The sequence below is a fragment of the Zosterops lateralis genome (assembly GCF_965231275.1).
Source record: "Zosterops lateralis genome assembly, chromosome: 3".
Classification (NCBI taxonomy): Eukaryota; Metazoa; Chordata; class Aves; order Passeriformes; family Zosteropidae; genus Zosterops; species Zosterops lateralis.
This window is the reverse complement of record NC_139764.1, coordinates 107,663,371-107,676,494: the sequence shown is the minus strand read 5'-3', so window position 1 is coordinate 107,676,494 and position 13,124 is coordinate 107,663,371. Positions and strand designations below refer to the sequence as shown.

Sequence of the window (13,124 nt, the reverse complement as noted above, 5' to 3'; positions counted from 1 at the left end):
GAGCAGTGAGCCCTGAGCCCATGTGGGTCCTGCATGCTGGATGTTGCCGCAGGCAGTTATCCCACCAGAGAGGAGAAGTCACTTCACAGGAAGGAAATGGAGTGAAAAAGGACCAGGAATGGAAAGATAAAACTGAATTATTAAAATCTCAACTAGCTAGTGGCTGCACAAAGGACATATAAATGATACAATAGTGAGTAAAGTCTTTTTAGTTCATTTGGTATTTGCAATAGACTCCTAAGCCTTGATTCTATGCAAAGTTTTTTACATTGCAGATGAATATAGCAGATAAATATTGATTTAGAACATTTGGCAAATGGTCTATTGAGTTCTGTATCCTTTTTCAAACTCTTCAGGGGAAAATTATCAGACTAAAAGTAGGAAGGTATGGGAAAATTTCTTCACAAGTGAAATTTCTTTGTACCAATTTTTGAACCAGGTTTTTAGCATGGTCATTAATTTTTATGCTTCTTCCTTATGGTTATGGTTTAGTGTTGCAATATTATTCAAAATAATGAAGATGTTTTAGCTAGCTGTGCAAAAAGCCAACCTTTTCCTCATCATGCTGAATTTTGAGCCACAACCATATCTCACAACAGTGAAGTCCAGGGATGACTTGCACACAAAATGTATTCCAGGAGAAAAACAAATGCATTTGCTAGCTTTAGTTTTTGCCCAAAACCCAGAGGCACAATTTTGGATTTCCCTGCAGAGGATCACAGTATCTAAGGCAAGCAGACAGCCTGCTTGATGGAGCATAGAACATTCAGTCTGTGCTTCCTTGAGTAACAGAGCCTACCTTTCCTTCCCAGCTCAAAAGAAACACTGGGGGAAGGCTGAATATTTCCACAACACACCAAAGAACAGAGAACACATCCCCAGCCTACTCCACATCTGCTCTTTCCTACAGATCCACTGTGCTCCTGCAGAGACCAGAAGCCTCCATCAATCTTCCTGTGTGTATGGAGCTCACAGGAAAGTGTGAACTAATAGTAAAATATCTGTGAGAAAAAGGTCTGGCAGGAAATTATATCCAAACTGAAATAAGCACAGCCCTACATATAAAATATCATAAAAAGTATTTGCATATACATAGGTACTGTGAAAAATTATACTCCACAGCTGAGCCAGACAGACCCTGGAGTTTATAGGTGTAAATTGCAGCAGTGGAAATGTTAAGAATTACCTTTATAAATGTATAGCTTTTTAAGCCCTGGAACAAGCTGTCAAGGCAGGTTGTGGAATTGCTATTGGTGGTATTCAAGGCTGGATTTGTCAGTGCTCTATTAGGGATGATATACACAGAGATAAATAATTTTTGCCATGAGGCAGCTCCTTTCCAGCCCAAATTAGCCAAAGGTGAATGTGATGTGCATCGATACATACTAAGCACAAGGAACAAAACTCCTGCTTTAATGAGATCAACACACAGAAAAGGTGCATCCAATAAAGAACCTTAAATAATCCAGGGTCAGGAATGAGCATTGCCATGAAAAGGTAGAAAAATGAAAGCAAGAGGCATTCAGACAAATGTGTGAAGCATCTGAAGAGGAAATATGCTTTTCTATCAGGACTGAATTGGTGTATTGATTGAGAAGTAATCATACAGCTGAAGTGCAAAAGCAAACCATTCTTTTCAGCCTTTGAATTTTTAGCTTAAATCATGGTCTCTTCTCTTATCAATTCACTTTTTCCAGAGGATTTTAGAAATGCTTGCAGCAAATTAGAAGCAGTTCCAATGACAGCTACCAGCCTGTTAGCTGCAGGAGGAGAGCCGAGGAAGATGTTTTAATAATACTAACAACAATAACAGACAACACTACTTGGAGACTTCTCTTGGGAAAAATGGGCTACTTGAGTTCCAATGAGAGATAGAAGGCGCAAGACTTCTCCTGCCTTTTCTCAAACAACGAACACAGAGAATGTATTTTGTATTTGCTCTGTCATTACAGATCTGGCAGTGATGGGCAGTGCTTGGGGAGTGGTGCATGGGTGAATGCTTCCACCCGTGCTGAGCCTCAGAGACACTGACCTGCAGCCCCACCATCCCTGGAGGATGACATTTGGCTTGATAAAATACCTTCTGAAGAGTCTCCACGGGAAAAGAAGGGCTAGAATTCCATCTCTAAGGGGTTCAAGGCAGTCTGTGCATATCTGCTGTATATGCCTCCACATGTCTATGTCTTAGAACTTATATATATATAAGTGAATCACAGAGTCAATTAGGAAAAGATGATTATTGAGAGATTATTGAGTCCAGCCTGTGACTTAATACCACCATGTCAAGTAGACCTGAGTGCCTCATCCAGTTATTCCTTAAACACCTCCAGAATGGTGACTCTACCACCTCCTTGTGCAGCCTGTTCCAGTGTTTAATCACTCTTTCTGTGAAGGAATTCTTCCTTGAGTCCAAACTAAATATGCAACCTAAATGAGATCAACAAGCAGAAAAAGTGCATCCAGTAAAGAATCTTAAATAACTCAGTCTAGGAATGAGCCTATTTTAACACCCCAAAACCAAAACCCTCAACGTTGAAGTCTAAGAAGTCACCCTTTTTCAGAGATGGATAAAACTTTCCAGAGATTAACACAGTTTATCCCAAACATCTATTAGGCAATTTTCCAAATAGCTCTGGACTTTCCTATTTGTCTCTATTGCCTACAAAGGAAATTGCCATTGTGTCACTTTGTTAAGGGGGGAACATTTTGGACACCTGGATTGGGGGCTACAAATCCTGCTGCTGCTGGGACTGGGGCTGGCTGGGCTGATTCATGCATCCCTTTTTGCTGGGGGTGAGAGGGCCCAAAGGACTTCAGAGATTATGTCCCCTCAGCTGTGTTTGAGGAGAAGGCAGCCCCATCCAGCTGTCTCTCCCTAACCATCACCACTTCAGGACATGGTTGCAGGACCAGGCTGCATGGTGCAAGTGCTGCAGATCATCCCAGAAAGGCTTTAGTCTTCTACTCAAATTCCAGGAAAGATTGTTCTTGGGTGACATTTCTTTCCTATAGAAATGAAAAAATCCCACCTGCTGTGACAGGAAATAGACTTGTCAGGAAATACATCATATTATGGGGAAATCAACCTTACAAATATACAAATACGGCAAATTTCTAAACCCATTCATATGAATTATTTGTGTTAGATGCCCATCCAAATAATTAATCTTAAACATTTTTATGCTTAAAATTTTTAAATCTTCCAATTGTTTGGGTTTTTTTTTTTTTTTTTTTTTTTTTTTTTTTTTTTTTTTTTTTTTTTTTTTTCCTGAGCGGGGAGCATTTAGGTATTCCCATTTTTGTCTGTAAAAGTCAATAACAGATATTTTATAATTAAGGACAAGGTACTTCCAAGCCCTTAAAGATCTGCTGAATGAGTGGAGACATGAATTGCTGTTACATCTAAACTACAGATTCACTAACTTTGTAAGGCATGGAGGGGTGGGGATTGAGGTCCAGAGGTCTCTTTTCTCTAAAGGGTCGTTCTCTTGCTCCTCATACAGATAGGAGGTGATGGTGCAACATGACATTCATATGGGATTTGCTTTACTTCTGCATCAAAAGGAAAAACCCAAAGTCTGAGTCACTTGTGAAATGTTTCTGCCACATTTGTAATCAGAAAGTCCATTGCTTGAAGCAAAGGTTAGAATACTCTGATACTTCATGTTCAGGTAAACTAGTGACAGCCTGTACTTTGGCACTCACATTTGTCTTCTGAGATTTGAAAAAAAAAATTCTCATCTGAACTAGGACTTTTTTTCTGCAATTTTCCACGACTCTGCTGCTAATATAATACTGTGACATCTCAAATTTACTGAAAGGTGATCACCAGTCATTATTCCAACAACTGCCATCTGAAAGAGGTTAGATGGCTTCTATCTGAAATGCTAATAACTGCCTGGAGTCTTGTCTGCTTTTGCCTTGATTCCTCCTTCCATTTGAACAACTCCGGGGAATGAATAATGGGAAATTTTAAAAGAAAAGTCTGCACTGAAAGTACAACCTCTGCCATCCATCCTGAGCTCTTACATCAGGCATGGGGCTGCTGCTGGATACAGGCAGCCTATTGGTTCTTAAACTTTTATATCTCTTTACTACATCTCTGCTGGCAGTGTGGTTACTGACAGGAGTGGCAGCAATGCTGCAACATGTGGTGGGGCACTCAGTGAGATTAATGTTCTCTAAAGTCAGTTACAAACAGCTGTTCCCACAAACATCTAATGGACTTCATGGTTTGGCCTTACAAATGACAGGAAATATTTCTCACATCCACTGTGAATCTGGCCTTCTAAGAAACAAGTACCCTTTATAGTACAAAAAACATAATTACACTATAATTATATTGTAGGTGGTTTTTTATCATAAGATTTCCACTAATCTGTTTAATGAAGTATTTCATGGACTGGCCAAAAATAATTGCAAAGTAAAATGATGTACTTGGTACACCTGCATTTAAAAATACACAGTTGGGACCTCAGCTGAGTTAAATCATTATCTCCCTGATGATATCAGTCTGGTTCCTGTGCATTAAAAAGCAGATCATGGGAGCAATAATATCTCAATTATGTAGTTAACCTTCTGGTTATATTAATTAGTGATGATTAGGCATGGGAAACCATAATTATGTCATGTACATAACACCCCTTTGAAATTGCATATGAATCTAAACACAAAAGGCAGATGTGAACATCTAACCAGGGCTTGAACAAATCTGAAACCTAATTATATGACCCTCTCTCCTCTGTCTGAAGCACACTCAGTCATGTCAGTTTTGCTGATGTAAAATTTGTAGAAGAAACTGCTAGTTTTATTTGTCCCAGAAGAGAAATCCAAGGTAGAACAGTCTCATATTCTGATTTTCCATGCAGGTAATTAAATTCTGACTAAAAAATAGACAAATAAAACATTTAGGCCCAATTCAGTTAATAAACAAGGAAGCTCTGAAACTATAGAAGTACCTTGGTATTAACTCACAACTCTTATCCATTTGTCTAGGGTATGAACCGCTAAAAATCAGCCTCCCTTGCTCCAGTTTGCAGGAGATCCTGGCAGCCAGATAATTATTTGCAGGAGACCATCCCAAAGAGTTTCTCCTGAATGGCTGCAAAAATGAGGTAATAGACATTGTATTGAGAAAACTTTTTCCAAGGCAGCTGTCTGAGGAAACTGTGGTTGGGAAGAGGGAGTCAGAGCAAGCAGGATTTTCTACCACAGTCTTCATGCCTAAGTTAAGACTGAAATTTTTCACCTTCAAGGATAGACAAAAGCCAGTCTGAGCTAACATTCTTCCCCCAGTACGGCAGAGATGTGCTTTATCCCAGCAGACCATTCCCTCACAGCAGGACTAGAGTAAATAATTATGGTGGAGGTCACTCAGCCTAAATTTAGAAAAATATTAAACATTCCACTTTTCTATAGGCTTCTATCACCTACTGAAACCTACAGAAGCTCTGCACTTCAAGAGGAGTTGTGGATCTAAACAGCCAGGGTTATTCCTGTCGTTCAGATGGCAGCAGGGAAAAGGACAAGCCCAGAATATCACAAAATTTCCATCAAAATTAAACCTTTGAAAAGTGACTGCTAGAAGAAACTGCATATTTTTTACCAAACAAATATACTTTAAATGAAAGGTTTGCAAATGTCAGGTTGAAGTGTTCCAAAGTTGGGAGCTGCCAGAATTAATGCTGCCTGTGTGCTCTGCATTGTACTTGCAGGGTCTTTGTCACTATTACTGCCTGGTTTCATTTTTTTAAAATCTAAGTAACTTGACTTTGAAAGTTTGACTTGCAAATCTGGCATTTGCAGTTCAGGGAAACTCCACCTTGCACACTTTTTTTTCTATATTCACTCAATTATTATTTGATGTGCTGTTTGCTTTCTGCTGTGCCAGCAGCAAGGGACACTGGTACAGTGTGGCCAGGGTTATTTAATCACCCACAGAATCAACAGTCCTGGGGTCTTCACTGTTTCTGCTCTGGGCTGTCTGATCAGTCCAGGACAGCCAGGTCCAGCAGAAAACCCTGCCCAGGAAAAAGGCCCAGCTGAGTGAGGCTCTGGGTGTACTCTGGGCAGAGCAAGGTCTCATTAGGTGGCAGTGTCCCTCAAGGGACTAAAGGCACACAGGACTTGGCAGAATGCAGCACAGTTAGACTTTGGTAAGACATTCTGCCTGTCTTTTCCTCCACTAAACTGTAAAAGTGTTGCCTAGTATTTATAAGCAGCAGTTCCCAAGCACTGCAAGCTGCTCTCTAATGATATTTTCAATTCAGTCTGAGACTCCTGAATGAAATTTCTGAAGAAGTTACATAAATGTTTTCATTTTCAACCTGAATTGCATTCAATATAATATTATAGAAACAATCCTTGCAAACATCTCACTTCAAGAGAGGTCGTTTTTTCCTTTCCTTTTGCTCTTGGCAGTAGCTGTGACAGGAATGACAGAGCAAAACACAACAGAAAGTTATAAATGTTACTTTCCCTAAGACAGCAAACAAAGCCATGGACTACCGAGGTGGGACACTGAGGAGCTCTGCTTTCAGAAACTCTGACCTTTGTCTCACCCTGGGGCTGCAGAGAAGGTTTAAATTGAGGAGCTCCTTGGGAGTGACAACTCTGGGACCTGTCAAGCAAAGAGATTGTGCTACTCATCTCTCCAACTATCTAAAAAGAGACACCAACAGAGGAATGCACAGTTTGGGGAAGGTGCCTTTCATCACTTCAGGGTTTCTTATCCTTTACTTCAACTTGCTGCACAAACAAGGCAGTGAGTTTTGGTTCCTTCTTTGATATGCACCTCCTGACACACAAGGAAAAGGTTGCCAAAATCTGATAACAAGCACGACTCCCTCTTCACTTCATCCCTTTTCTCCATACTTTGTTTCTTAAACCCACACCCTTCACACAGGTCAGGATCCCTCCCTCACAACCTGGAATGTTCTCTGATGGCTTTCTTCCCTTTCCCCATCTCAGCACTTTCTTTCCATCAACTCCTCTGACACCATAGAGCCCTGCACAACATCTGAAGAGCTGGCACAGGGCAGTCCATGTCAGGGGCCATTGTCACAATTTAACAGTGCAGGTGACTGAATTAGAGGCTTTGGCACAGCCTTGTTTATTACTATTAATGAGGCTGAACCAAATCTGCAATTCCTTGGGGTCTTTTGCCTCATTCCTCTCTTTCGCTTCTGGAATCTTGACCAATCCCTCCATTCCACTCCTTCCCACCTCAAGTAGCTGCTCCAGAGATTCTGAGAGCAGGACTGATGAGGGCACAGCTCAGCCCTTTTGTTTAGTGACAGAGGTGCATTATTAGGGGCTAGATTAAATAGGAGGTTGGGATTGGGGATGCATACATCCACAGGAGTTTTCTTAGGGGAAGATAAGAAAATATGGTCTTTTGGGACATTGAGGTTTTAAGGAAAGCATAAGACCCTTCTCCAAACCAAAGTCACGACCCTGACTTGTGACTTTGCATATTTACTTGACTCTTACCATAACACAGTACTTGGTCCTGAGGACTAGAAACATGAATAGCACTTAAGAAATTAGCTGTAAAAATGGAGAGTTCTGGCTGCAGGTAAGATTCTCTGCCATCAGAAATTGAACAAGAAAATGTTTAGTTCTGGGCTGCCACCACCAAGATTTTGCACAGAGTCATTCAGACCCATAGTATGGCAAAACTCTGACAAATTTGAGTGTGAGGGCACCAAACAACATTGCCTCCATAACTGAGCTGGCCACCTTTCCCTCTGCCTTTCCAATACAACTTCCCAGCAAACTCATCAACCACATGGATGGACTGGAAGTGCTTGGAACCAAACAATAACAGAAGGACTGAAAGCAATCCTTCTGCCTAAAGAGCTGGGTTTTACATTTGTTCTTCCACACCTTCTCCTGTCTGGGTGCAACACAAAGGAAATCTGTGCAGCTGATCTGGGATTTCACACACCAAGGGATTATGTGCCACAGATCCTGACAGGCCCCTGTGCTCACAGCCTGGCAAACACCACAACTGTAATCTCCTCTCTGAGATAAAGTCCATCAATCTTATTCTTACACCAACCTGTCCCACTCTGCCCTTCAGGCAGAGCTCGAAGAAAAGCCCTTCTTGGGAAGGATGTTAAAATCTGCCCTTCCTTGGTACCCTCCTGTTTAACTTACTCTTTTGGCTAGCCTCCCATCAAAGTTGGGTCAACATATATCCATTTTGTCTGCTGAGCTGACTAGTTTTCAATAACAATTTCTCCTTCATTCTGTAACAGAGATCAATAAAACTGCCCCTCTCTCATGTTGGCTGAGATTCCAGGAATGTCATTTGCTTTTTATTGTTGCTACTGCTTTGTTTTGTTTCCATTTTTTTTTTCATTTCTTTCTCTTATTTTCTCTTTTTTTTTGGCAAGGCACGGATCAATTTAGAAAGATGAAAATTACTTAGACTTTCACTCAAAGTAAAATCTGCACTTTATAACCCAGGATGCAATTTACAATTCTGTCATTAAACTCTGTTAATCCTATTATTATGAAGATAAATAATTACCCATAGCGAAGAAAGGGATTCCCAACAGAGTAGAATTATATTTTCCATCAGTAATGAAAAATATCCCTGCCGCAGTGACACTGGAAATACAGATAGTGAGCACTCCCAGGAGTCCCAGGAAAGGTTTGCTACGCAGGCAGTCCTTCATGGAGCTGGAGAGGGTAGCAGTCAGGAGAATCAGCATCAGGCTCACCAAAATCTTGCCCCTGGCCAAGAGACTGGTCTGGTGGAAGTCCTTCCAGAGGCTAAAGGATGCCAGTGAGTAGAGCTGCAGATCCTGGTGATCCAGCTGCATCTTGTGCATCAGTTTACAGAATTCGCTCTCCCACTTCTCCCCAATGAGGTCCTGGGTGACAGAGCCATACGTTTGGAGGTAGTAAGTGATTTGGATGGCTCTGGCTGATTTGACTCTCTGGTCCTTGCTGTTGGGCACTTCCATGACCCCTCCGAGCTGGTGGCCAATGAAACTGCTCCTTCCATCCTGGGAGAGAAAGCAGAAAAGATGAGTGTGTGGTTATTGTGCTTATGACATGATAGACTCTGTCTCCTCTCACAGACATGCCAAAAGCTCTGTCAGACACCACTGCACTCAACAGGAGCTTTGCCTTCACCTCACTGGGCTTTGGGCTCTGTCCCTGCTCCCTGCCACGACTCTGCCTTACTCATTATAGGCTCATTTGCATTTCTGTGCTGCAGTTCAGGAGCTGCTCAGATACTCATTGCAGTCTCTGGGATTCCCAGATATCCAGGACCAAACTGCTGAATGCAAGCACCTAACCCCATGGGAGAGGATGGCCCTCCACATTTAACTGATGGACGATGATAAATCTCCAATTACTACAAAAAAGTTTGAGATGAAGATTAATTTCTGGAAGATTTGTGAAATCTTGACATTTTGGAAATGATTTTTAGAAGCTGGAAATGTACGGAAAATGAAGCCTGATTCCTCAGGATACAGACAGATCCACAAAGTTTAATAGCTACTCTGTCTCCAGAAAAATATAATTAAAATCAGACATTTTGAATTGTCAATTTGAGATTTCATGGATTTATATCAGCATTACAGAGAAAAAAACCTACCTTACACCTAAATTTAACCAGAATTCGTTTTTCCATACATTTCAGGAATATAAACCTTACTCTAGTCTCACTTATTGCAGTAAATGCTGGGACACATCAAACTTTATGACAATCAGTAAAGGACACATCAAGTCCACTCAGCCTCTCTGTCTGTTAACAAGACCAGGTGGTTTTTTTCTGTAAAGTTATCTGGCCCCATTTAAATATTTGTTTAGGTGGATTTTTTTTTTTTCTTTTATTGTTAGCAGGCTTTAACAAGAAAGGTCCTGTAGGAAAGGTCCTCGCTCTTCAGTCACTGATTGCAGGATAATTGTATGTGCCCCTTCCGAGAGAGAGGAAGTCTGTGTGGATTTAGAAGATCAAATACAGTTACAAACTGAGGAATAAAACTCAGTGGTAAAATTGTCCCAGCACAAGTAATCTCTTTGATCAAAAAAGTCTAAATCCAGGGATTGTCTTTTGAACACCAAATAATATTTTGCTTTCTCCCCAACATAAATTGGATTATAAATTTTCAGATTTATTCCTTTTAAAATTATCCTCCTCTATAAAATTTTCAAGGCAGTTGATGTCTAAAGTACCTTGCAGCAGTGAGTTTATATGAGATAACATTCTTTGCCTAGGCACACTGCTGGAATGAGCTTACAACTGGAATTTGGGAGAGGCTCTGTCCTCCACACACACATGGAAACAATCATCTGAAAAGGCCAGAACCATTTGGGGGAGACACTTTAACATGTATTGCATCCAGCATTACCCATTTCTAGAAGCACCTCTGCTGCATGCAGGTCATTATCTGAAATTGCCAGACCTGCTCCTAGCAATGATTCCCATCCTAAGGAAAAATCAGTGAAATGAGGCTTTATAAAACATAGATGTCTTCCAGCATGTTGACTCATAGAGCAAATAAATGTCAGAAATTGGGAGACAGTGTTGAAAATATTTTATGTACTCACCTTGCCTTCAATCAGGTATGTAAAAGAGGTAATCCTCCCACTGAGAAATTTCTATGCCTACTTTTATGGCAGGAACTCACACTGTTCCCAGCATTTGCCTGCCACAGCCCAGGGAACGTGACAAAGTGCTTTTCAGAAGTTAATTTTTTCCCCTATTCCCAGCTGTTATTTCCCACCAAAATAGCGGCTTCTGGCAAGGGTATCCTGGCACGAGCTGACACAAAAGGTGAACTGCAGTCTAGTGCCAGCTTCCCAAATCACCTGGAGCTTCATTGCAAATGTCACATAAGCAGAGACAGCTATCACAGAGGGGCAGCTGCTGCAGTTCAGACTCCAAAAAATCCTTGTCCTTAGATTTTCATGCTTGAATCCTATTTGGATTTTTTATTACTACTCTTTCTAAGGAGAGGTCACACCTAACACTCTAACACTCACAAAAAGTGCATTTCCAAGCTGGTAATTAGAGGTTTGAGCAATGCAGTCCTGGCTCACATTGTATGCAACTTTGCAGCTAAAAATCCCCACTTGGCACCGCTTCGGAATTTTGGAGAGAAATTTCACATTTCCTCAGTGTCTGGGCAGTGCTGACATTCAGAGGCTGCAGGATTCTGTAGCAGCGCAGCTTCCCAGCCCAGGCAGAGCACTGTAATTCAGGTTTCATTGATTCACTGTGCAGCAGGCACGGCAAGGTTATGGGAAACTTTGTGATGACCATCTGCCTTCCCCTGCGAAGGGTGCAGCGAGCGACGGCAACATTTCAAAGGAGGCAGCAGAGCAGGCAGGAATAAATCATGTTCTGCTGTATCTCCCATGAAACAGCAGATAACAGCTATTTTTTTACACTGATGTACAACAGGGCACCCAGCTCATATGTCAGCAAAATAGAGAGTAAGCTTTCAGATGGAATCGAGGAAATCACAGACACTGGATTGCTGTGAGGATATTTTGTCTGTTCCCTTCTTTCTGGGGGCAAACTGTTCCCTGTCTAAGCAAAGGTTTTGTCTTTGCTGCAGTTACAATGTGCAAACATGAACGTGGCACTACAGCACTTGGGAAAATTGGGCTTTTCTCTGATAAGGCTCTTGGAGAATAATAGAATCATAGAACAGCTTGGATTGGAAAGGACCTTAAAAGATCATCTCGTTCCAAGCCCCTGCCATGGGAAAGGACACCTTCCATTAGTCTAGATTGGTACAGACCTGTCCAGCTTGGTCTTGAACATGTCCGGGGTGGGGCAGCCATAGCTTTTCTGCAGTGGTTACAATCTTAGCAAGGAAAACAGAAGAAATATGGGGAAAAAAGAGTCTTTCATTCATCCCATTTTATGGGTGACAACTGATGTGTAGCAAAAAGGAGACCCCATGCTGCCAACACAACTTTCAGCACCTCCTACAGTCCAAGACAGGGACCTACCTATTCTTGGAGTCTTATGGGAGCTTTAGGGGACTTCATCACTGCCCCAAGTTCTCTGTTGCCCTCCAGGACCAACTTAGTGAAAGAGCAAGGCTTGAAGGGCTAAACTCCTGAACAAAGCCTAAGGTCTGGGAAACAAATTTTGTCCACAATGACTTGTGTAAGTAACCCCTGAAGAGCCAGGCAGGTTTTCAACAAGATTCCACATAATTCTTAATGAAAAAGCTGCTTTCTGATCATGATTACCATGTCCTTCCTGGTATATGCCTATACATTGCTATTTTTAATTTCATAACATAGTTTGATGTTTCAGGCTACAGACCCCTTACACTTTTTGCCTACATCTGCTGCTACTTTCTGATACTATATCAGAATACTATATATTACTAATATATACTATTAAAAATAAGTAACAGTAGTAGTTATTGGTTGTACATGATTTTATACCCATGTATCTCAGAGGGTCTACAACAGAAGATGCTAATTAACTTTAGCAAGGTCACTCGCATGGTTGGAATCTTGTCTCGGATTCCCAGGCTGTGTCTATGTGTCTTTCTCTTTTCTTTTCCAACTTTTTTTTAAATGTCTGATGAAATCTTAACAGTGTCTGTTCTTCCAGATTCTGATGGCAGATAACTCTCTCCAGATCTGAGCATCTTTAAAGATGCAATGAAATATAGATCACCTGCTGGGACATGTGATATTTCATCTAAAACAGGGGGCAAGCAAAATTCTTTGCTTCAATGGACATTATTAAATTGTTTTTTGTGTTCTCCCTTTTCTTTTTCTTTTTCTAGTTGCCCCATTTGATATATTTAGACTCTGAAAGGGAGGAGAATGAGAACTAAAAGGACAGGCATGAACAGCTTCACCTTCCTTTTCCCCCAGCCTGATGGACTTTGCTACCTCTGTCTGTGCAGACCTGACCTTCCTTGTGGTTTAAAATCCAGACTCGTTGTTTGTTCAGCAGTAAGATTCACTAATTGTGAATTGATGGGTACAGGATAAACCTCTACCACGTTTCAGGCTGGCAACTTGTCTGTAAAGGATGGCTGGAGCCTCAGTTTCCTAAGAAGATATGTAAGTGGCATGGGAAGTTTGACTTGCTCCAGAGCTGTGGGTCTCTTAGGTTAAATGAA

At 41.3% G+C, this 13,124-nt stretch overlaps 1 protein-coding gene across 2 annotated transcripts in view; it reads right to left on the bottom strand.

Moving 5' to 3' along the window:
• PTCHD4 (patched domain containing 4) overlaps positions 1 to 13,124 on the bottom strand; it is a gene marked incomplete at both ends in the record, with an annotated part of 80,766 nt that overhangs the window by 46,875 nt on the left and 20,767 nt on the right. For both annotated transcript variants that reach the window (XM_083858274.1, XM_083858275.1), the window contains one exon: positions 8,537 to 9,017. In XM_083858274.1, coding sequence (XP_083714400.1) covers positions 8,537 to 9,017 — 481 coding nt within the window. The remainder of the gene's footprint in view (positions 1 to 8,536; positions 9,018 to 13,124) is intronic.